This window comes from Misgurnus anguillicaudatus, chromosome 2, assembly GCF_027580225.2.
Source record: "Misgurnus anguillicaudatus chromosome 2, ASM2758022v2, whole genome shotgun sequence".
NCBI classification, from domain to species: Eukaryota; Metazoa; Chordata; class Actinopteri; order Cypriniformes; family Cobitidae; genus Misgurnus; species Misgurnus anguillicaudatus.
The window spans coordinates 13,971,933-13,998,576 of record NC_073338.2 but is presented as its reverse complement, the minus strand read 5'-3'; the positions used below and the strand labels follow the sequence as shown (position 1 = coordinate 13,998,576).

The window sequence follows — 26,644 nt, the reverse complement described above, 5'->3', positions numbered from 1 at the left end:
GCCTCATGTGACGCTGTGAAGCGCGGTGCTTTCTCGCGAAAACAGTATTCTCTTTTTGCGAGCGAACGCAAAAGGTTTCTCGGGGGAACGCAAAAGTTTTGCGAGGGAACGCAAAAAGTATTGCGAGGGAACGCAAAAAGTATTGCGAGGGAACGCAAAAGTATTGCGAGGGAACGCAAAAGTATTGCGAGGGAACGCAAAAAGTATTGCGAGGGAACGCAAAAAGTATTGCGTGGGAACGCAAAAGTATTGCGTGGGAACGCAAAAGTATTGCGTGGGAACGCAAAAGTATTGCGTGGGAACGCAATAGTGTGGTCTAAAAATATTCACCAAAGTGTCCCCTTACGGGCTCCGTACTATCCCTTTAATGATCTACTGTCCCTTTAAAAGTTCAGAGAACGGGAAATCCTTCAGGTTGGAACGTCGGTTGCTCCTCGTACTGTATGTGCAAATGTGAAGGAAGCATGGCGACTAAACAAACGCGTTATCAAAAGAGATCTACTTACAAAAACGCCAAAGATGATAATGTGTCGCGAGGAGAAGTGCCCGGGACATCTACGTTGTTTTTAAAGCTAATGGCTGCAGCTTTCTATGGACTCTCTTCTTTTCTCATTGTTGTCGTTAACAAGAGTGTTCTCACTAACTACAGGTAATAAATAAAACATTCATGTCATCTCATTCAGCGCATGCAGGTGATTTATTTTTGACCAGATATTAACGCGATATGTGTTACGAGATCGTCTAATAACTCAATGCGTTATGTGACGTCATATTTCGCAACAGGCTTTCAGCTGTTGCTCACCTTTGGTGTGACTTAAATAGCTTGGTCATAGTTTGTAGCACATCTGTAAGCAGGTGAAAAGAGCTTACAGGCCATAACAATGTATTGTCTATAGAAAGTATCTTGTATAGCTAAAAAATAATGTTTAGTTGGTGTAAATTTTGTTACTGTCAAACTCTGTTACCAAGGTTAGGGTTTTGTGCAGTATGCGTGTGTGAAAGAGAACATGCTGTCAACCTATCCATATGTGCACTTCATAACTAAGTAACTAAATAACCAAAGAAAAATCCTAACCTTACTGTGTTTCCAGATTTCCATCCTCTTTATCTGTGGGAATTGGCCAAGTAAGACACATTTACACATCCAAAACATTTCACTAATGGAAGCGAATACTGAAACCATTAAAAGCCGATAAGAGTTCACTTGGTTGGACTTTATAATACATTTTTCATAGTACACGAATCATAATGAACTATAACCTAAATTTGTTCTAAATTTAAATATGATAGGAATGAAATGAGTCATGTACTAATCACAAACTAATCATTCACCATGAAGTACATGTTTGCTTGTTTGTTAGTTAATGTATTAATTAACAGTTATAACACTAAAGTGGTTGTTGTTTATTTATGAATTCATGTATGAAGTCATATTGTAATGTACTTGATGACAGTAACTACATTTTTCTATGTGCAGATGTTGGCAACTGTTATTGTGTTGCGAGGGGCAAAGTCATTAAATGTGATAGATTTCCCAGATTTCGACAGGAATGTCCTACATAAGGTGAGTGGCTTAACTCTGTTTGCCAAATTTGTCTGTGAATGTGACAATAGAGACTTTAAAGGGGACATATCATGAAAATCAGATGTTTTTTCTCCATGTTTAAGTGCTATAATTGAGTTCCCAGTGCTTAATCTATAAAATGTGAAAAAGATCAACCCAGTAACTTAGTTTTGGTAAAACATTTTCTGCAAGCATGTGAAAAAATAGGACATTGAAATTAGGCTCCCCTTGTGATGTCAGAAGGGGATAATACCGCCCCTTAATCTGCACTATCCAACCACATCACTGCTATTTATGGCGCTTTTCCATTGCATAGTATCCCACGGTTTAGTTTGAGTCGGGTCAGCTCACCTCACTTTGGCGTGGTTAGCTTTTCCATCGAGTTTAGTATCACTTCGTAGTGGGAGGGATTATAGACGTGTCGTTATTTTTGCGCTACCTACTTTTGTGGCATCACAAAAAGCGAATGTTCCGCCACAAACTGCAAGTCTGGAAAAACTGTTATGGTGTCCCTGATTCTCAACCTGTGGATGTTTCTCATCGCTAAAAGGGAGTTTGGGAACTTAAAGCAGGGCACAGATGACAACATGTTTGCTTGAGACAGCGCAAGCTAGCAGTAAAGGTAAAGCTAACATTATAGTGGGGATGCAAGTGACGATTCTCTCAGACCAATCAGTGATCTACAGTGTTTTCGCGTCACTTTGGTATCAGCTCGAATCGCTTGGAACCCCAACCGAGGTGGTATGAAAAAAAGTATCGGGTACCACATAGGCTACTGCACCTAATGGAAAAGCTCCCAAAAGTAAGCTGACCCAACTCAAACGAAACCAAACTGTGGGTACTATGCAATGGAAAAGCGCCAAGTGCACAGATCAGCTCATTTGCATTTAACAGGACACACAAAAATGGCACATTTTTGCTCACACCTACAAAGTGGCAATTTTAACATGCTATAATAAATTATCTATATGGTATTTTGAGCTATAACTTCACATATGTACTCTGGGGATACCAAAGATTTATTAAAAAGCCTTGTGAAATGTCCCCTTTAAAGGAATAGTCTACTCATTTTCAATATTAAAATATGTTATTACCTTAACTAAGAATTGTTGATACATCCCTCTATCATCTGTGTGCGTGCACGTAAGCGCTGGAGTGCGCTGCGACGCTTCGATAGCATTTAGCTTAGCCCCATTCATTCAATGGTACCATTTAGAGACAAAGTTAGAAGTGACCAAACACATCAACGTTTTTCCCACTCAAGACGAGCAGCCACACGAGCAAGCCTGGTGGTACAAAACAAAACGCAGCGCTTCTCCAAGCGGATTCAAAAGAGGAACTATATTGTATGGCGCAACAGCACCCTTGGGAGCACTTCGACCCGCCTGAAAAGTCCACTCCCCCTCTCACTCTCATAATGGGAGAGGGAGGGTGTTACTGCGCCGAGTCGAAGCACTCCCAAAAGTGCTATTACGCCATACAATATAGTTACCCTTTTAAATCCGCTTAGAAAAGCGCTACGTTTTATTTTGTACCACCAAACTTGCTCGTATAACTACTCGTCTTAAATAGGAAAAACCTTGATGTGTTTGGTCACTTCTAACTTTATCTCTAAATGGTACCATTGAATGAATGGGGCTAAGCTAAATGCTATCGAAGCGTCGCAGCGCGCTCCAGCGCTTACGTGCACGCACACAGATGATAGAGGGATGTATCAACAATTCTTAGTTAAGGTAATAACATATTTTAATATTGAAAATGAGTAGACTATTCCTTTAATATACAGGTAGCTTTAATGTGATGTATATTTTCTTCAGAGATGCAAATGCCTAAAGTGTCATTGTGTTGTACACTGAACTCACCTGGCATCCCTTATGCAACAAAAATATATTTCTCAATATATTACATGACAATATATTTCATGTGTCTCCATATATTGTGAAATTTACATAGTAATATATATCATGATATATTATATAAGAATATATTATATATATGTAAGTGATATATTGCAATATATTATACAATACTGCAATTATTGCCGTTTTCATATATTGAGTAAATACATCTCATTATACTATTTAATATATCCCATAATATATTGGAAATATATGTAGTAATATGTTGATACATATATTCTAAATGTATGTAATATATTGATACACATATTCTAAATGTATGTTATATATTGATACATATATTCTAAATGTATGTAATATATTGCAGTATATATTGGTAATATATGGAGTAATATGTTGATACATATATTCTAAATGTATGTAATATATTACAGAATATATTGGCAATATATGGAGTAATATGTTGATAAATATATTCTAAATGTATGTAATATATTGTTACATATATTCTAAATGTATGTAACATATTGCAGTATATATTGGCAATATATGGAGTAATATGTTGATACATATATTCTAAATGTATGTAACATATTGCAGTATATATTGGCAATATATGGAGTAATATGTTGATAAATATATTCTAAATGTATGTAATATATTGATACATATATTCTAAATGTATGTAATATATTGCAGTATATATTGGCAATATATGGAGTAATATGTTGATACATATATTCTAAATGTATGTAATATATTGCAGTATATATTGGCAATATATGGAGTAATATGTTGATACATATATTCTAAATGTATGTAATATATTGCAGTATATATTGGCAATATATGGAGTAATATGTTGATACATATATTCTAAATGTATGCGATATATTGCAGTATATTGTAAAATACATGAGTAATATGTTGATATATATATTCTATATATATGTAATTTATTAGAGTATATTGATAAATATAAATAATTGTCGCTTTTAATATATTGTACATGAATATAATATATGTGTTTATATATCTCAAAATATATGCAATATTATATTTATAAATATCCGCCATATTATATTCCGATTGATATGCAAAATGTATTAACAATATATGTACAGATATAGTGGCACATGCATGTTTACTATATGGTAGAATGTATTTTAAATAACATGTAAAATTATATAGAAATATATACATAAAAATATGTACACACATTTATACCACATATTAACACAGACTAATGGATAATCTATCAAAAGCCACCTTTATTTTCTTTTAATCAGGCACACATACTAAAACTCATTTGAGGTAGAGAGCTAAACAGACCTATTACAACCACAAGAGGTTTTGCACATGGTCAGACAATGTGATTTGCTTTACATTACATAAATGTCTTGCATTACATTTACATAAATTACATGTTAAAAGAGTGACATTAAACCGAAAATATACAAAATATAAATTAAAGCAATTTAAATTACCAATGTCTATTTATTTCAAACTTCAGCAGTGCCGTTATACAGTTAAAAATACAATATAAACAAAATGCACAGACAAAAATAGATAAATAAATAATAAACAAACTTTCAAGGAGCTTTGGCAACATGGAAAAGCAAAGAAATAAATTGCCAAAAGAACAGGCCTTTATCCTGATTAGGAGTCCATCTTGGCTCTTCACTGATTTAAATGACTTATATACCCATGCTTTTACACTTCACCTGGTGTCTTAGCTCGCATATTCTACTGTTGATGGATTTTCTAACATCAGCTTTGGCCGTGGAAACTGGTTTAAAACAGCATCTGTGGAACAAAACAACAATGATTACTCTCTCCCTTTTCACTCCTTCTCCTCTGGTTCACAAAAATCTCTCCTGGAAGAGATGCAATCAAAACTGGAAAGCACCACCTCTGAAAACTATGTACCTTGTAAAGCTTGAAGTTTTTCCTGGGTTGAGAGCATGCCAACGATCAGTCTCCTTCTCGAGTTTTACTGGTGGTTAGCAAACAACTTTTAGGTGCAGTACTGCCACCTACTGATTAGGAGTATGAGTTAGGACTATAGGTCAGGACCTATCAGCCTCCTTGTTGCTAGTGTCTCTTACGTGTCCTGTCCTCTCCTCGCGCCTGAATCTCAGCTTCCTACTCAAGGGATTATGCTCCATCGCCTTTGGCACGCATTCTGGTTGAAGCAGTCGGTGCTGAGTAGAGTACTGACAAACGTAGAAAATGAAAGGAAGGTCACTGCGGTTTCAATAAAACTGTTATTTGTGTAATGCAGATTTTTGTCTTCAATATTTTCTTTAGGCTATATCCCATGCACATGCATGCATATGGTGCAGTTGTTTATTTGGAAAGTATAAATTGTTAAATCATACATACATACATACATACATACATAGCACATGCATATATTCATGGGCATTGCTAGATATAAAGCTCTACTGGGGCTCAGGCCCCCCATTTTTTGCTGACTTTTTTTTGAAAGCCTGCTGTGTGCAAGAAGTGTGCAACACTTCTATACAATGTCCTTTGCTTAACCCACTATTCTACAGTTCAACAATTACTGCAAAATTTACATCTTCATTATACCTAACATTTTTACACAATTCTTGAAACTATGCCTCATATTCTCAAAACAGTAAAGACAATTCCATAAAGTCTCACACAATACTCCAAACATCATATTTTCAGGTCAAAATGAAGCTCTACACTCAAAACCATTCACTCTTACTGAAATACCAAGCTTTTCCCTCAGACAACACACACAAGCTTTCAAAAACACACACACACTACAACACAGTATTACACACTGGTGCAATCAATTCAAAACAATATATCCAAAACTGGTAAGTTGCTTGTGGTTCTCCCCCTCAAAAACCTTTTCACATGACCAAAAAGACACAATCAATGTATGCATTTGCTAATAAAATGGTTTATTCATTAATGTGCTATACACAGCACAACTGTAATGGTTTTTATTATGTCGCCTCAACATCCCGTCTTACAGTTTTTTCCAATTGCTAACACACAATTTTGCAAACTAGTCTGGTTTTATCAAAAAACTTAACACAATTTACAAAACCACACACCCAAATAGCAAAATACCACATATATCCTGCAAAATGAAGCACTCCAACCTAAACTACATATAACATTATCAAAATCAAACTTTGACACAAATTGAAACACACTTCATTCATATTACCAGATTTTTGTCTAACCAACTACACACAGTTGGGCATAATGAAAAGTACACTTTTCTTTAGTATGCTTTGCCATAATACTAAAATATGTATTAGATTGTTCACATGCACAAAAATATTTGCAGATACACACACATGCTGTTGAATGTTTTTTTTTCACCAAACAAGTCACAACGCCTCGTCCACATCACAGGCAATATATTCCCTTGCCAGACATCAAGGGAAGAAGCGCCTTGAGCTCCTTATCCATCCCTAAATTGCACCAACATCAATTTCATCACATGCCTCTTCCATAGCCTGCAAAAGAGGCATGCGCATAAAGGGCTGCTGGGTATATACCTTACATATAACTCTTCTATGGGGTTCAAAAATGGAGAGTATGGTGGGAGGTATTGCACGATAAATGTTTGGTAGTCAGCAAACCAGTTTTGGACTGGGGCTGCACGATGAAAGCTCACGTTGTGCCATACTACAACATACCGGTTTCTTTGGTCTGCATCATTCATACACTCTGATGGTATGAGCATGTTGTGGAGTCTTTCTAGAAATGTGAGAATATGGGCTGTGTTGTATGGTCCAAGGTTGGCATGACAGTGGAGGACACCATCCATATTGGAGATGGCAGCACACATTGTGATGTTCCCACCACGTTAGCCAGGAACATCTATAATGGCTCTGTGGCCAATGACGTTCTTGTGGTCTTTTCTAGTGCTTACATCCTGATTGAAGTGTTAACAATTAACCATTCAGGTGTTTGGGCAGGTGGCACATATATTGGCCATTTAGCTCGTGTAGTGTCATTTTGAATGGTAGTGTTTTGAAACGGCAAACATGTGACTTTATGTCAGATTGTTGTGTCTTGTGCAGAGAACCTTGTTCAGTGCATTTAAAAAGTGTCATTGTGAATTGCAAAATATGTGTAAAGCAGAAAATGTTTTTAGACTTTTGGAGACTTGAGAAGAGGTGTTGCTCTCTGTGTGTCAGTTTAAATAGTTGTGCTGTTCATGTCATTTTAGTGTGTTAACAATTGGAAAAAACTGTAGTTCTGGGTCAGGCCAGAGAATCTCATCCACATCACATATTGGTCCTAGCCAAACAGCGAGGGTAAAATCCTCTTGCATGATCCACCCCTGGCATTCATTTACTGATATGTTGATCTGTATGGAAGGTAATTTTATGCATTTCTTTATTCCAGTAGCATAGTCCAACAGTGTATGCACACTAAAGCTACTGTACAGAACAGTCTTACTGTAAGTACATCTATCTGTTTTCTTCCCTGAAGGCTCTGAAGATGGAGGCAACAGTGAAGCGACTCAAATTAGGCTTTACTCGTTTCCCCGCCTCCCTCATAGTCATTGTAGGAGCCATGTCATGTGACCGTGGGAGAATGGGGCGTCACCTAATTATGTATGTTTAAATCACCTGCGTGTGTTTGTGAGAAGCATGGGGGTGAGTGCAGGAGCACATATTTTTTGGTTGACCGTACGTACATACGTACAGCTATATATGACTGTTTGTTTATTGAGAAGCTGTATTTGATCTTGGGCAAATCACTGTTATTGCTGCATTGAAACAAAACATGCGGAGAATAAACAGCAAACTTGCAAGATGATTAACGAGTCACCATTTATTGCTCTCACTCAGCCCCTTAGCGGTTTTTAAGACACTGTGCCGCTACATCTAAGTCAACCAAAAAATTGACGCTTTTGGGACATTACGTATGGAACGATAAGGGAAGAGGCCTGTGCGCTTTGACTGGGACAGCGAGAAAAGGCTGCATCGATGGAGTATGGATTGTAAAGGCTCTGTCTGCTTAATAAGGAACTGTTGCATGCTTGGACACACTGAGTCTCAACGTCTGCTGCTATCGTCTAACTGGTAGGACAAAAGTTACAGTATTTATGCTTGTGTGCTGCGGATTAAGTGTAACAGAAGTGGCTGTTAACTACACAACCGCCGTCGTTGTGTTTGGCTTTGGATCGCGGCTGTTGTTGCCGTTGCTGTGTTTAGTTTCGGATTGCTATGTGTTCTTGAATATACAATTGAAGAGATATTTTGGATGAAGTGGATTGTTGTGGATTGTTTGCTTGTTGTGGAAAGCGTTTCACGCATGCGTTCATCATGAGTGAGTCTGAAACAGAAGCGGATACTGAACAGGAAAAATGTAAGCGAAAAGTTCAGCTTACCGCAAAGGCTTTGGCTAATAAAATTGAACAACTTCAGAAAGACCGAAAGAGAAATGTCAATGTGATTAAAGGTTCAATATCAAACATCAAAGAGCTCATGCTGAACAATGAAAATGTTTCAATGGTACGGTCTGAACTTGAACGCTTGACGCAACTATTTAAAGAGACAATCAAACTTCATGATTCAGTAATTCCATTATTACCAAGTGATGAGCAAACTAATCAAAATGAATGGTTCTCAAGTATATACAAATACAGTGATGTGTTTATAAAAAACACAACTCAATGGTTACATGGAATTGAGAACTTAAATGATAACAACCAAGCTCAACAGCTGCAACTTGCTGAACGCCAACGTTCTCTGAATGATTCAAAAACTCAGAACGAGTCTCAAAGTGACATGCATAACCAAGATGAAATAAATCCAAGTGACAGTATTTCTAATGTTGGAAGTAGAAGATCAAGCAAACAAAGCTCTGCTGCAAGACGCTCAACAACATCAACAACCTCTTCTGCACGTATTAAAGCAGAGGCTGATATAGCATCTCTAATGGTACGTCAAAACTTCATGAAAGAAAAGCATGCAATTGAAGAAAAGGAGCAAAGCCTAAGGAAACAAAAGGAGGATTTTGAGTTACAAATGGAAATTGCTGCAGCTATGGCAAAAGTGAAAGTGCTTAAAGGCTCAAGTGTACGCTCTGCTAAAAGTGATGTTACTTATCAGTCTGATGGAATGAATTCTTACTTTGATAAAGGACAACAGACAACACAGAGACTTAATGTAGATGCAGATTCATTAATTCCCACAAATATGACACAACACATTGTTTATTATAATGAGTATGGTAATTCAGGTGCCAAGGCAAAGACAGGAAATGTATCTCAGGCTGTCTATTCTCAGACTATTCCAAATTCAAGTCAAACAACTCAGAGTGGTCTTGGGAACCTTAATGTTCAGCATGGAAACAGTCCCAACACTGATTCAAGATCTGCTGATACAAGACTTACTAATGAAGTTCTCCATATTATGGATAAACAAAATGAAATTACATCTTTGCTGATTCAACAACAGTGTATGTCGTCTTTGCCAAAAAAGGAAATTCAAGTGTTTGATGGAGAAAGTTCTCTCATGGTCAAATATCAAAAGTGAAGATCTCAAGGCTTTACAAGATTATAGTCTGTTTTTAAGAAGTTGTTGTAATTGCATGGAAGATATTCACTATATGCATGAGATGAATACACCTACTAACATGTTGACTGTAGTGAAGAAGTTACCTTACAAATTAAGAGAAAAATGGAGGTCCAAGGTTTGTGAATTGCAAGAATCAAGCCATCAAAGAGCTACCTTTATTGACGTTGTAAATTTTGTTGAAAGACAAGTAAAAATAATGACTGATCCAGTATTTGGAGATATTCAGGATGCTACAGCACTGACAGGAACCAAATCATCAAATAAAGGAAAACTTCAGTCTTATCTTAAACCTAAAAGAAGCAGTTTTGCTACTACTGTTACAACAATGGAAAGGAAATCAAGAACTGGAATGAACCAAAAGGAAATTGTTTCACCTAGCAACAAAAGTTGTTTGTTTTGTAGATGTGAACACACTTTGGAATTGTGCCCTCTATTGGAAAAGAGGAGTCATAATGAAAAGATTGCATTCATTAAGGAGAATGGCATTTGTTTTGGCTGTATGTGTACAGGGCACATCAGTAAAGATTGTAGGAATCGCCTTTCATGCAAAGTATGTAGTCTTAAGCACCCTAGTATACTTCACATCTATCCAAGTGAGAAGGTGACCAATTCAAGACAAGTTGGTAGACAAGCAGATGCTGTAATGGACAGTGTTTTGGAGTTTGAGTCCAGTGGATTTATTGGGGCTGGTGAAAACCAATGCAAACTTTCAATAGTTCCTGTGCAAGTAAAATCTAAAAAAGGAAATAAGGTTGTGATTACTTATGCCTTTCTGGATCAAGGAAGCACAGCAGTTTTTTGTACATCTGGACTGATGAACAGACTTGGTCTGTCAGGTAAAAGGACTAACATTCTCTTACGTACTATGGGTCAGGAGAAAGTCACAACTACCAACATTGTTTCCGGTTTGGAGGTGGCCGGTTTGAATGAAAGAGACTTCATAGAGTTGCCAGATGCCTATACACAAAATACCATGCCTGTGCATAATGTAAACATCCCAAGACAAAATGATCTTTTGAGATGGCCACATTTGAAACATGTGAATCTGCCTGAAATTGACTCTGATATAGAGCTGCTGATAGGAGTGAATGCCCCAAAGGTCATGGAACCAATTCAAGTGATCAGCAGTGTGGACAATGGACCATATGCAATTAAAACTAGGCTGGGATGGACAGTAAATGGTCCACTAATAGGAGATAGTGGTGACCAATCAGTCTTCACATATCCTGAAGTTACAGTTAACAGGATTTCAGTTTCAGACTTAGGAGAGCTTTGGCAGAAACAATTTGAAGTTGATTTTCCTGAAAGTAACACAAGTGAACAAGTTGGATTCTCAAGAGAAGATCATAAGTTTATTGAAATGGCAACCAACTCATTAAAGCTTGTTGATGGTCATTACTCTATTGGTTTACCCTTGAGAAATGAAGATGTTCATATGCCAGACAACAGGGTAATTGCTGAACAACGTGCTCTGAATCTAATGAAAAGGTTGAAAAGGTATGCTTCATTTCATTCTGAGTATTCAGTTGTCATGAAAGATCTCATTTCTAATGGTTATGCTGAGAGAGTGCCAGCTGAGGACTTGAAACGTAGCGATGGTAAAGTATGGTATATACCCCATCACGGTGTTTACCACCCTCGGAAAGGAAAGCTCCGGGTTGTATTTGATTGTGCCGCTACATTTCAAGGGATGTCTTTGAATACCCAATTGTTACAGGGACCAGACCTTACAAGTTCATTGATTGGAGTAATAACCAGATTTAGGAAGGAACAAGTTGTGATCATGGCAGATATTGAAGCTATGTTCCATCAGGTCAGGGTGCCAAAAGATGATGCAGATCTGCTGAGATTTCTTTGGTGGCCTGATGGTGACCTTACTCAAAACATGGTGGACTATCGTATGGTTGTACATCTCTTTGGAGCTACTTCGTCACCTAGCTGTGCAAATTTTGCTCTCAGACGTTGTGCAGAAGATAACAAAGACTTCAGCCAGGAAGTTACCGATGCAATCTTGCATAGTTTTTATGTGGATGACTGTTTACTGTCAGTAAATTCAGAGGATAAAGCCATTTCTCTGTATCATGACCTTGTTGCTATATGTGCAAAGGGAGGCTTTACACTAACCAAATGGATCAGCAACAACCGAGAGGTTCTGGCGAAAATTCCAGAAGAGTTCAAAGCAAAAAATGTAAAGGATTTGGATTTGGACCACGACTTGCTTCCAGTGGAGAGAGCACTAGGAGTTCAATGGTGCATACAATCTGATGCCTTCAAGTTTAAGATTGTGTTGCAGCAAAGACCTTTAACCAAAAGAGGGATCCTCTCAACCATGAGTTCTGTTTATGATCCCTTAGGAATTCTGTCTCCTGTGATTTTATATGCAAAAAAGATCTTGCAAGACTTGTGCAGAAAGAAACCGGGCTGGGATGATATAATTCCTGTTTTAAGTGCTCAGGAATGGAGTAGTTGGTTAAATGGATTACATGATTTGGAAAACTTCAAGATTGATAGATGCTTCAAACCTGTGGGTTTCGGAGAGGTGAGAACAGCACAGTTACATCATTTTTCGGACGCAAGTGAGGATGGTTATGGAGTAGTTACTTACCTGCTCTTACATGATTTCAGCTCACAAGTGCACGTTGCCTTTGTAATGGGAAAATCGAGAGTAGCCCCTCTGAAGTCAGTATCCATCCCTCGTATGGAACTAACAGCAGCAACATTGGCAAGTCGAATGGATTCATTGCTGAGAACAGAACTGTCCATGCATCTTCAAGACTCTGTCTTTTGGACTGACAGTACTTCTGTACTGAAATACATTAAAAATGAAGTCTCTAGGTACCGAATCTTTGTTGCTAACAGAGTTTCAGAAATCCTCAAGGTGTCTCAACCATCACAATGGCGGTACGTAAACACTGCTCTAAATCCAGCAGATATAGCTTCAAGAGGGTTGAAAGTGGAATCTTTCTTGAAGAACAAGGATTGGGTCTTTGGACCTCAGTTTCTCTCTCTTCCTGAACAGGAATGGCCAGTTAATCTTACTGACTTGGGAGAATATTCATCAGATGATCCAGAGCTGAAGAGAAGTGTTACAGCCAATACTGTGCAAGTGAAGGACAATATGGATGTTACAATGCAGTTTATCCAGTATTTCTCCTCTTGGACTCTTTTAAAGAGATCAGTAGCTTGGATTCTCAGATTTAAGCAGTTACTTCTAAATCTAAGTCAGAAGAGAAAATCATTGAGAATGTCGTTGACACAATCTAACATTGATGAAACTCGACAAAAACAACAGTTGAAAAGGGAAATGGAGGAAATAAAGACTCAGTGTGGTCAAACCAAGCTTTCTGTGGAGGAGCTAAAAAGGTCTGAATTGGAGATAATTCGCCACTGCCAAAGGAAAAGATACTTTGATGAATTCTCAAGCCTGGAAAAGGGAGAACATGTAAAACGGAACAGTCAAATTTACAAGCTTAATCCAGTACTTGAAGATGGTGTTCTAAGAGTAGGTGGACGGTTGAGTAGGGCAGCCATGCCTGAAGAAACAAAACACCCTGCTATACTTGCAAAAGATTTTCACATCTCCAGCATTATTCTTAAGCACATACATCAAGAAGTGGGTCATGGTGGCCGAAATTACATGCTCTCAAGGTTACATCAGAATTATTGGATTCCTGGTGCTAGTGGAGCCATAAGGAAGATCATATCCAAGTGCATGATCTGCAAACGTTTGCAGGCAGCACCAGCGCATCAACAGATGGCAAACCTACCTCTGAACAGAGTCTCTCCAGACAAACCTCCATTTACGTATGTCGGAGTTGACTGTTTTGGACCTTTTGAAATTAAAAGTAGAAGAACTATTGTCAAAAGGTACGGTGTTATCTTCACATGTCTGACCATTCGTGCAATTCATATTGAAGTGTTATCATCATTGGATACTGACTCCTTTATTAATGCACTAAGAAGATTTATCGCAAGACGTGGACAAGTCCTAGAAATGCAGTCTGACAATGGTACAAACTTTCATGGTGGAGAACGTGAATTGAGACAAGCTATTGAAGGCTGGAACCAATCTCAGATCAATAACACACTTCTGCAGAAAGGAATCAAGTGGACCTTTAATCCCCCTAGTGGTTCACATTTTGGAGGCACATGGGAAAGACTGATTAGGTCTGTGAGAAAAGTTCTTAATGCAACTCTAAGAACACAAACTCTTGATGAAGAAGGTCTCCATACAGTTTTATGTGAAGCTGAAGCAATTATTAATGGACGTCCCATTACTAAGGAATCAACTGACCCTAATGATCTTGAAGCATTAACGCCCAATCATTTGCTACTGTTAAAGTCTACACCATCATTGCCACCAGGAATCTTTCTAAAGGAGGATATATATGCTCGTCGAAGATGGAGGCAGGTACAATATATCTCGGACCTGTTCTGGAAACGATGGACAAAGGAATATTTACCTCAGTTGCAAGAGCGGCAAAAATGGACAGCTCCATCTCGCAACTTCATTTCAGGAGATGTTGTGCTTTTGATCGATGATTCAGCACCACGTAATTCATGGATAACTGGAAAAGTGATTCAAACATTTCCAGATAAACAAGGCTTCGTTCGTCAGGTGCGACTGAAAACTAAGACAAACTATTTAAATAGACCTGTGACAAAAATCTGCCTTCTACAAGAGGCAGATATTTGATAGTTGCCTCAAAAGGACATTTGGGACTCTCTTACATGAACATTATCCTCACATAAGGCAGTGTATTGGTAAAATACCTTCCTTTGGACACTGAAGTGTTAAAAGTACTCTCGTCTAAAAAAAATGTTTTACAAATGTACTAATGTTGATATTGATGCATTTGAGATCTTGTATTTTGCATGTCTCCTATATGTATTTGATGAATGTAATTATTTTGAGTCATAATAATTAGGGGCTGGAAATGTAGGAGCCATGTCATGTGACCGTGGGAGAATGGGGCGTCACCTAATTATGTATGTTTAAATCACCTGCGTGTGTTTGTGAGAGGCATGGGGGTGAGTGCGGAGCACATATTTTTTGGTTGACCGTACGTACATACGTACAGCTATATATGACTGTTTGTTTATTGAGAAGCTGTATTTGATCTTGGGCAAATCACTGTTATTGCTGCATTGAAACAAAACATGCGGAGAATAAACAGCAAACTTGCAAGATGATTAACGAGTCACCATTTATTGCTCTCACTTAGCCCCTTAGCGGTTTTTAAGACACTGTGCCGCTACAGTCATGGACCAGGACATGGTCAGCTAGAGTGGCTCGAATTTCATCTGAGACTGTTTGTCACCTTGCCCTTCGTCTCCCTCCTCCTCCTTCACCACATCCTCCTCCTCTTCCTACTCCTTCACTAAGTCCTCTTCCTCCTTCGTCATGTCCTCCTCCTTTCCCTCCTCCTCTCCCTCATCCTATTCCTCTCCCTCCTCCTCCTAGACCTATTTCTTCATGTCCCCTCCCTCCTCCTTTACCACGTCCTCTTCCTCCTCCTTCACCACGTCCTCCTTCTTTCCCTACTCTTCTGCCTCCTTCTCTTCCTCTCCCTCCTCCTCTTCCTCCTCCTCGACCTATTTCTTTATCATGTCCTCTCCCTCCTCCTTCACCACGTCCTCCTTCTCTTCCTCCTCTTCTGCCTCCTCCTCCTCGACCTATTTCTTCATCATGTCCTCTCCCTCCTCCTTCACCATGTCCTCTTTCTCCTCCTTCACCACGTCCTTTCCATCCTCCTCTTTCTCCTCCTCAACCTATTCCTTCATTTCTCTGTGGATCTATTGTTCCAAAGCTCAGTGAACAGATTCAGGCCCTTTATCTATCTATTGAAGGATCTGATTGATGTGTGTTCAATTTTGACTTTTAGTGTTTTCACCTTGGTAATTGTTTGCTAATTGAGCCTAGCTGTGCTGACTTGAGTGAACAGTATTGAATGCTAGTGCTTTCCATATGATCAGATGGTGTAAGCACTGAGAAATGTAAGGATTTGTGTGTAGAGTTTTGAAGTAACAGTTCGCCAAATCTGACTCATGTGTTAACCCAGGTTATTTAATATTCCATAGTGTATTTAAAGTGCTTTATTTTCACACACAAATTTTGTACTTAATACACTAAAAATTAATCCTTAGTACTACTTAAGATTTTCTTAAGATTATCCAAGTGTACTTCACTGTACTATTTTGAGACACTAATGAACTAAATATGAACAAAAATGTGCTAAAAATGTATTTAAAAAATGTATTTAGGTACCACTTGTAGTAAACTTGAACCCATCTTTGTATAAAAGTTGTGTTCAAGTTTAATACAAGTGTTAACTAAATACATTTTTTAATACAGAGATGGTATGTTAAAAGTGCATTTTAATTCATATTCATGATGCTTCAAAATAGCACAGTGAATAATCTTAAGAACATCTTACATCTGTCTCAGCAACAATGCAATTCTACAGACAAGTCTGTAGAATTGCATTGTTGCTGAGACAGATGTAAGATATTCTTAAGATTATTAGTTATTAGATTTTCGTTAGATAATAATATTAAAAGATTTTAACATTAATTAACATTAATTCTGCATATTAAAAAAAACTGCATTTTTAAACTAAAACACAGCAAAAAAAATGTGACACCTGAAAATGTGTTCCACAACTAATCAAGACAAGAGGTTTTCCTGAGATTTTTCCTCTAAGGTTTCAGACCTGACCGGGTGAGGATGTAGTTTGTCTTACCTCCTTTAAACTCATCATCTCTCTTGTCTGCTTCGCTTTCCCTGCTTTGCACAAAACATGTTCATCTAAAGAAGCCAATAATGATCGAGTCAAAATAAGATTAACATTATTATTTAGAAACTTTCTTTAGTCGGGTCATGTTTTCATAAGCTAAGTCACTCGCGTGGTGTCACCTTTTGAATGCGGTTGTGCGCAGATGAACGCAAAGACGTGCATGGACATGGATACGTTTGTGCACGAGTCAATGCGACTGCTTCGTCGCTTTTACAAGCGTAAATTGGGTAACTACATTGCATATAGATCCGTTTTTGCCGCGATTATCTTTGTATAGGAATACACTAGTTAACTGCTCAAATTTAAACTTGAGATTTACAACGGGACACAAAAGATTTACACTGGGGCATGTGCCTCAGTAAAAGGGATCTAGCGACGCCCCTGCATATATTGCAGTATATTAAATCATATAAAGACAAACTATTACATGGAAAAACATAGTGCCCTTTTTGGTCTTGGTTACAATATATTTTGTATCAATATATACATGTATGGTCTATTCATATACTTCAATATAATGGAAAATATACATATTAAATCCTATATATGGGAATATACTGCCTAATATATTACATGATATTTTCTATGCCTATATTACAATATATTGGGAAATATAAATATTAAATCCGATATATGGGAATATATTGCCTAATATATTACATGATATTTTCCAATATACTGCAGTATATTTTTGTTGCATAAGGGATATCTCTCTATATGTAATAATCACATTAGATAACAGTATGTTCAAGTTAGTGGCCTTTATTTTAAGGTCAAGCACACTTTTCTGGCAAAAGTAAGGTTTGAAATGCTAATACATTTCTTTAGGATGTTTATTTTTGTTATATTGTGTTTTATAACTAGTGATGTTGGCAGAAACCAATGCCATGGTAAAGGTTTCTGCTTATTAATTTGTTTATTAGAGGGCCACCGATATATCGGCCAATAATTGCTATTGGTCGATAAATGCGATTTTCTTCACACTATGCGCTATCGGCCGATAGTTTAAATAGCCGTTAGTCATGGTTGATATGTCCTGTCAATCAAAAAAGAACAGGAAGATGCAATGAATTTAAGCTCTGTTTATTAAAAAAAAAAAAAAAAGAAACATCCCTAGGTTAAAGGAATAGTCTACTCATTTTCAATATCAAAATATGCCACTACCCCAACCAAGAATTGCTGACACATCCCTCCATCATCTGTGCGCGTGCACGCAAGCGCCGGAGCGCGCCGCGACGCCTCGACAGCATTCAGCCCAGCCCCACTCATTCAATGGTACCATTTAGAGACAAAGTTAGAAGTGACCAAACACATCAACGTTTTTCCTATTTAAGACGAGTAGTTATACGAGCAAGTTTGGTGGTACAAAACAAAACGTAGCGCTTTTCCAAGCGGACCCAAAAGAGGAACTATATTGTATGGCGCAACAGCACCCACGGGAGTAGTTCGACTCGGCGCAGTAACACCCTCCCTCTCCCATTATGAGAGTGTGTATGGGATCGGACTTTTCAGGCAAGTCAAATTACTCCCAAATGTTCTATTACGCCATTAAATATTGTTCCTCTTTTAAATCCGCTTAGAAAAGCGCTACGTTTTATTTTGTACCACCAAACTTGCTTGTATAACTACTCGTCTTAAATAGGAGGGGCGTTGATGTGTTTGGTCACTTCTGGCTTTGTCTCTGGGTGGTGCCATTGAATGAATGGGGCTAAGCTAAATGCTATCGAAGCGTCGCAGCGCGCTCCAGCTCTTACGTGCACGCACACAGATGATAGAGGGATGTATCAACAATTCTTAGATAAGGTAATAATAACATATTTTAATATTGAAAATGAGTAGACTATTCCTTTAATATTAATGGTCATTCAGAAAATGTAATCTTCAAAAAACCACCAAACTATCGGTATGGCAGATTTTAGTCGGAATAATCGACTATCGGTAACGGTGAAAAAATGTAATATCAGTGCAATCTCTAATAAGCAATTTTATCTGATAAAACTTCGTTTTAAGGTAAAATAATTTATGATTATAATTTGGTTACTGAAACATCCACATTACCAACTTTTTCCAAATAGATGTGTTCATTGGGAATCAGTAGTGAGTGCGTTTACATTTACAATCGTACTCCAATTATGCGTAATAAATTTAGAATGTCTAAAGTCATGTTAAGACGTAAAACGGTTTTCGTTGTGCGGGTCATAAACTGCTAAATTCAAACAATACGGGTAGTTTTTTGCCCATTACCCCGATTTCGTGTTAAATGCCTTAACTGGCTTTCTTGCCGTTTTATTCATGTGCGCATGTGTGTAAAGGTAACACAAACGAAAGTAAATGTAAAGTAACGACTAAAAGTCTGCTCTCGACTCAAGCAGTTGACAAAGATACTGCAAAATTAAAAACTCCTGTTACATTTACAGACTTGAAATCAGTGAAAATGTATTAGCTTTTGACGGATGTCCCTTCGGCTTTTTGAATGACTAGGCAGGCGGTGTTGTCACTTCCTGTGAGAAGCCTGACAGATCTGTGTAAACACTGTTGTCTGCATGGCCGATTTATTGATAATGTCAATCTCCGGAAGTGTCTTTATATTTGTTCCTCTTTATATAAAAAAGCTCTAGCATTATTTGTTTGCAGATGCCTATGCCAGTCATAAAGTTTATTAAGCTTAATAGTTTCTAGTTGGAACAGTTCATGAATTTATTCTTTATTTCACAGGTATTTCCACTTCCTTTACTGTATGTGGGAAATCAACTGACAGGCCTTTTTGGGACACAACAAGTCAAGTAAGTGTTAAAAAAAACCCTAATAATAAGCAAGAGTTTCCTGATTAGGTTAACTTAACAATGAAAGAAAACCACCATCAGACAGGACTTTGTCAAGTCAACCTTCATAATTTGTCTAGGAAAAAAAGGAATTTGTTATGAATTGTTGATGATTATGTTATAAATAACCAATAATAATTTGTTTTTTGCAGTCTGCCAATGTTTACTGTGCTGAGAAGATTCTCGATTTTATTCACAATGATGTTTGAGGGTTACCTGCTGAAGTACGTCTATATACTCTGTGTTTTTAGTAGACTCAGAGCAACTCTACTTATATACTAATGTATGTTTTTCATCTATATGTAGAAAGAAGTTTTCATGGTCAATAAAGGCAACAGTATTCACCATGATCTTAGGAGCATTTATAGCTGCGAGGTAAGCTGTTCATGCCATGCATTTTATCAGCATTTGTTTTCTCTGCTGAGCTGCACTGTGTCACTCTTTCCTTGCTCTTCTTCATGTTTACTTAAACCTTTTTTGAACATTTATTTATTGTTACATTGAATTGTGTATGTATTAATTGACATAGCCAAAGCCATGTGTTTACTGAAGTTTAGTGTAGATTTATGTTTGCTTGAATCATTCACATTAATGCAATGTTTTTTATTTAACTTTGACAGTACAGATCTAGCATTTGACCTCCATGGATACATTTTCATTACACTTAATAACGTTCTGACGGCTGCTAATGGGGTTTACATGAAACAAAAACTGGACTCTAAGGTAATTTGACTCTCAGAGAACCCAGCGTGAATATTCATCATATCCTGCTTAAATGTTTTTTTGATGATATTGCTAAAATCGGGATGTTTTATACAGTGCTGTGACAAAGTTTTAGACACATTAGATGCTTTACCAACAAATAATCTTTGCTTTTCAGTAGGAAATGTCAATGTAGATGTCCAAACATTAATTTACTGTATACTAAAGTGAGATTTTTCTTTACGAAAACCGGTATGGCACATATAGAGATCTGATCTTGCCATCATAAAGAGACCGAAAAATCTAAAATACCCTAAATCTATAAAAAAACTTTGCGAAGTCCAAAATGCTTGAAATAAACAACACTAAACCTATTTTTGTGAAGCATCCTTTGTGTTTAAAGTATCAACAAAGTACTTTACATATTTTGTTTTCACTTGAATTTTTCACAAATCTTGCACACTTGCAACACTAGATTGTAACAGTAACAAATTATAATCTGGTTTATAATCTTCACTGCTATTAGTATATAAGAACAAATAATGTACTTAAAGGGATAGTTCATGATGGTAAGCACACAGCTGATTGAAACCATTGACAAATACTATGGAAGTATTGTTATAAATGATGAAGATATTTTAATAAATGATGGTAAGCACAGTTGACGGTACCCATTGAATTCCATCATATTTGTTTTCCTACTATTGAAGTCAATCAGCTTACCATCATTTATCAAAATATCTTATTTTGTGTTCTTAAAAAAAGAAATTCATATTTTTGGGTGAACTTTAAAAACATAAACATGCACAAAATGTCTTAACTCTTGCATTTGTGCAACATTCAGATAAATAATAAAATGATGTTATTGTTTTGTCACTAAACCTGAAAGAACATTTTCTTGCTAAAGGTTGCACCTTTTTGTTATTTCATGAGATTTTCCTCTGCTTTTCAGGAACTGGGAAAATATGGGCTGCTGTATTATAATGCATTATTCATGGTTATTCCCACTGTAGTTTTGGCACACTTCACTGGAGACCTTCAGAAAGTAAGAACTGAATAAACATCCTCCAATGATTTTACTCTTTAAGCTTAATAACACCAAATGTTTCAAAAAGTTAAAGGCACTGTATGTAAACTTTTTTTGCATTAAATATTTTCAGGCTTTGGAATACGATGGTTGGGCCGACCTTTTCTTTATCTTTCAGTTTGTGTTATCATGTATCATGGGGTAAGAGTGTTTTAATTACTATGCACTTAATACATATTCATTCAAATTAAAAATATTTTAATATTATATTAATTTATTAGTTATTGGTGTAAATTAATATTTTTATTAATATTTAATATAAATACATACATATAAATAAATATATACGTTTATAATTGAAATGTAATTAGATTTTACAATATTTATATTTATATATTTATTAAGTCTGTTACTTCAAAGTTCATTTTTACTTTTAATGCATTTAAATTGATATTAATGCATTTATATTTATCCAAAGCTACTTAATGAGGAGAGCAATAGACGCAATCCACTAAGCAAATTGGCAAACAATGCATACACTGAAAAAAAACTTCTGGACATCGGTTGCACATAATTAAATACGTTTTTCTTAAAATGAATTTAACATTAATTAAAATTAATTTAATTTTAAGAAAACTTGATTGAATCATATTGAACTGGTGTAAATAATTAAATTGCGTAGATTCAACAATTCTTTTCAAGACAATTTATTTTAAGAAAATTTAATTCAATCATGTGCAACCGGAGATTTTTGTCATTGTAAGTGTTGTGAAAAGGGTTAGACTAAAAAGACAATGGGACTTAACTATAACCAAGCTAAAATATATTTGTGTATTGTATCAGTTTAAAATCTTGGATTGTCTCAGTAAAAGTTGTATGTTGTTTACAAACCAGCTTATAATATGTTTGGATATTTTTTCACCTAATTTCTATTAAATTCTTACAATAGACTTGTTAAGATAGGATGACGATAAGATAAAAATATGCGTATTATTATATGGGATGGATAGCCGTATGGAATATCGCTGAAATAAACTTTTTTTAAACAAACTGCATATTCGAGTGACTTTCAGACATGACTGATAGGTACTGGACAACATATTACTATCATTCTGTATCATAATACTTTGATTGTTTCGGCAGGTTTATTCTCATGTACTCGATTATGTTATGTACCCATTATAACTCTGCTTTAACAACTACCATTGTCGGCTGTATCAAGGTTGGTAATTTATAAGTGACTTATAAATGATTAAGAACTGAATATAGTAGCGTTAACTGTGCTTTTTAAACAAACAGAATATCTTGGTGACATACATTGGGATGGTGTTTGGTGGAGATTATATCTTCAACTGGCTGAACTTCATTGGCCTAAACATCAGGTAAAAATACATCAGGCTATAATAATATTTGACAAATTATGTGATATTTGAATACACAATGATCTATGTAAACAGCACAGACTTTGCTTCGGATTGAGGAAATTTCTCAGGAAACGTGCTTTTGTACAACTTCAAGTTTAGGAATTGATTTATTTTTATTATATCATTTAAAATGTTTTGCTTTGTGCACTTAACAGAGTTAAATATATCAAATAATGTGATATTTAGCTCAGTATCCTATTAAATGTACACTGATGCACAAAGACCGTCTGCCTAATATGCTTTTGGTTTTCGGTCTGCTGCCAAAACAAGCGTGTGACGGTGGACAGAGATCATCATATTCACTCTGATTGGTTCAATTCAAATGAATTTATATTCATATAGTGTATAGTTAATCGCTCTGTAGAAGAATGGGCGATGAAGGCTATGCTGTTACTTTGCTCAAAAGAGACGGGATAGCCTTAATTGCCCATCTACAATAGTACCTAACACTAGGGTGGTCCTATTGGGTCATTTTTTCTTTAAATGTTCAACTCTCACCCCTAAATGTGTTAGGATATCAATAAAAACACACTGTGCAAAATTTTGAATTATTCCTACAATATCTAGAGGTTGCTCAAAGCCTTTTAATATTTCCAAAATTACAGATTTTGCAAAATCTGTACCATTTAAAAATGGAGGGTAACTTTGTTGTAGTTATTTCAGGCTCTTCTGATCCGACCATATAACCATATAGGGGACTTGCTTCGTGTTGCTTCAGCCATTGTGTATATTGTCTATTGTGCTTCATTCACATTGAAGCTATTTGCTTTGAAAGACATATCACAACTAAAACAGGAGTTTTTAATGCATGGAGCATGGTCAAATAAGTATATATTATTAAACAATTACACATGCTAGCACAAAGTATCACATAATATGCCAATGTGTTAAAGGCGGAGTCCACGATGTTTGAAAGCCAATGTTGATATTTGAAATCACCTAAACAAACACGTCCCTACCCCAATAGAATCTGGACCTTCTGTTGATAGACCCGCCCCACACATACGCAACCCGGCAAGGATGTCGGTTATAGACACACTGCTTGCTGCTGATTGGCTATAAGTGTGTTTTGGTAGTCGGCCCGTCTCCTTTTCCAAAGCGTTTTTCAAACATCGTGGACTCCGCCTTTAAACTTCAAAGGTCTTGAGCAACCTTTACATATTAATTAACATTAAAAAAAATTTTTTATTTATTTAAACATATTGATGTGGTGAGAGCATGAATTTTTGAAAGTTGAGAAATAAGGACCACCCTAATTTAACACCCAGTCGCCAGTTTGTCTTTCCTCGGACCACTGTTGGTAATATCTCACCATCGCTGACTGCGAGCAGCCCACCAGCCTTGTTGTTTTAGAGATACTCTGGCTTCTTGCCATAACAATTTGGCCGCTCGGATTTTCATTCCTGCCTATTTCACCTGCATCCAACACGTTGATAAGAAGAACCGGTTGATTGTTTTCTTACTATCTAATCTACCAGGACCTCAATATGTGGCCTGCTTCAGAAATAAGCAACAATATTTGCTTCACTTGTGACTGGTGGGTTTGATGTAGTAACTTTCTGGCTCATTTTGTTTTCTCAACAGCATTGCTGGCAGTCTTGTGTACTCTTACATCACTTTCACGAAGGAGCAAAAAAGTAAGTACGGTAAATTGCACATGTTTGCAAAAACGAAATGAGAATTTTGCTAAACATTAATAACGCTAATGGTTTGAGTGGTTTTCAAACTGGGGGGTGTGAGATTGTGCCACGGGGCCCCAATTTTATGACATTTTATAAAAATACATTCAATTCTTTGTAATTAAACCCTATAAAATACATTGTATCATTTAATATGTTATGTTTAATTCAAATGTTAAGTTTGAGATTGTTTTTATGTCAATATTTTTTTGGGGGGGGATGCACCTTTTTTGCACACTTAAAAGTTTGAGAACCACTGGGTTAAGATAACATGCAAAAAAATGTTTTTTCTCTTAACAGAAACAAGTTGATGAAATAAACATGATCCGATTCAACAGTTTCAACAAATGATGGAGGGAGTCAGCAGAGGACACAAGCAGACTCATTTTATAGTGCCTTATATGCTATTAAGCATAATGGTGAAGCAAGCTTCGGATCCAAAAGTGTTTTTTCCATTCGTTTCTATTTTAGATTTTTGAAAATCTACTAAATAAGTGGACCAAATCAATTACGATGAATCACACATTATATCAAATGACAATTTTCTAAGCAAGAATATTGACAAAATGACTCAGGGACAAACTGTGATTTTTTTTTATTGCAAATGATGTAATTAACTGAAAAATATCAGTATAATACTATCTAAAATTATTTTGTGTTTATCAACAACTATTAAAGTATAAAATAGGGATGCACGATATATCGGCCAACATATCGTTATCGGCCGATAACTGCTTATTTTTAATATTATCGGTTATCGGTCTGATAGCAAAATTAGGTCGATAAATGAAAGGCGATAAATGATGGATTATTTTGGTTTGTTGAACGACTTCACTTGCTCATTGCTGGCCATGTGAAGTTTTGATTGGTGCTTTCTGTGACATAGCACAAAGATGACACGTGTTGCGGGCTTAAGAAGAGTATGCTAGTCTAGCGCAAAGACAAGATGTCCGCGGTCTGGGAGTTTTTCATTGTGAAAATAATGAATATTTATCGGCCTATATATATATCGGTTATCGGCCCCCAAATATAAAGAGTTATCGGGTATCGGTATCGGCCAAAATTTCCATATCGGTGCATCCCTAGTATAAAATTAGGTATAAAGTTTGGTTTAATTATTATTTTATCAGTTTTTATTGAAATCATTTAAAGAAGCAAATATCTTAAGCTCATGTAAAGGGGATAGTTCCCCCAAAAATAAAATTCCTGTCATCATTTACTCATCCTCATCTTGTTCTAAACCTGTATGAGTTTCATTATTTTGTTAAACACAATAGAAGATATATTGATGGCAGCACACAGTTGATGGCACCCATTGACTTTTATAGTATATAATAATACTTCTTATGGAAGTCAATGGGAACCAGCATCTCTGTTGTTTAGCATCTTATTGTCTTTAAAGGAACAGTATGTAAGAAATGTATATTAATTAATCATAAAATTGCCCTGATATGTCACTAGACATTAAGAAATAATTTTCATTTCAAATACTTATATCACTCACAACAATGGTCTGGCCAGAATATTGTCATTTAAAAAGTGGAGTTGCAGCCCTCAACTGATTGTGTTGTCATTTTGTGTATTGGCCACCAGTTGTGTGATTGCAGTACCAGTTTTAGCCACAAGTTTTGTGATTGCAATACCAGTTTTGGCCACAATCCTACATACTGTTCCTTTAAATGTCACAAACATATTCTAATGATAGGAAATATATACTGTTTTTGAAATCGCAAATTAATACAAGTACCCCCAGACAAAGCAGAGGGGATCTTGTGTTACTCTGTACACATCTCACTTCAAGCATCAAGGAATTTATGTGACACAGGACATAGACACCTAAATGAGTGCATGACTACAATCGTCAATAATAACATTATACAGATATATGATCACATAATGCTTGACCACCCAGAATCAAATACTAAAGCTCAGAGTACATTCACAATATTTATTAGATAAACGTCAGCGGATCAACTGAAGTCTTACAATCATGGTTTTAATAAATACCTCTCCATTACAAAAAGCAGTGGATAATTGAAGACAACACACCATCAGCTGTTCCTCATCTGCATTGGGCCAGTGTGAATTCAGAAGTTATCCTATTTATGATTTCAGGAAGTTCTGATCAGCGAGGGGATGCAGTACACCCCACACGTACCACTTTAAAGATTAACGCTTTTTAC

At 36.4% G+C, this 26,644-nt stretch overlaps 1 protein-coding gene across 1 annotated transcript; it reads left to right on the top strand.

Moving 5' to 3' along the window:
- Positions 1-401: 401 nt before the first annotated feature.
- On the top strand, positions 402-25,706 carry slc35d1b (solute carrier family 35 member D1b). Its single transcript, XM_055201512.2, has 13 exons — positions 402-649; positions 1,092-1,125; positions 1,478-1,564; positions 19,523-19,590; positions 19,782-19,853; positions 19,936-20,004; positions 20,250-20,352; positions 21,284-21,376; positions 21,492-21,559; positions 22,502-22,580; positions 22,658-22,740; positions 24,367-24,419; positions 24,762-25,706. The coding sequence occupies exons 1-13, from the start codon at positions 444-446 to the stop codon at positions 24,770-24,772; spliced, it is 1,026 nt and encodes a 341-aa protein (XP_055057487.1). The 5' UTR covers positions 402-443; the 3' UTR covers positions 24,773-25,706.
- The last annotated feature ends 938 nt before the right edge of the window (positions 25,707-26,644 follow it).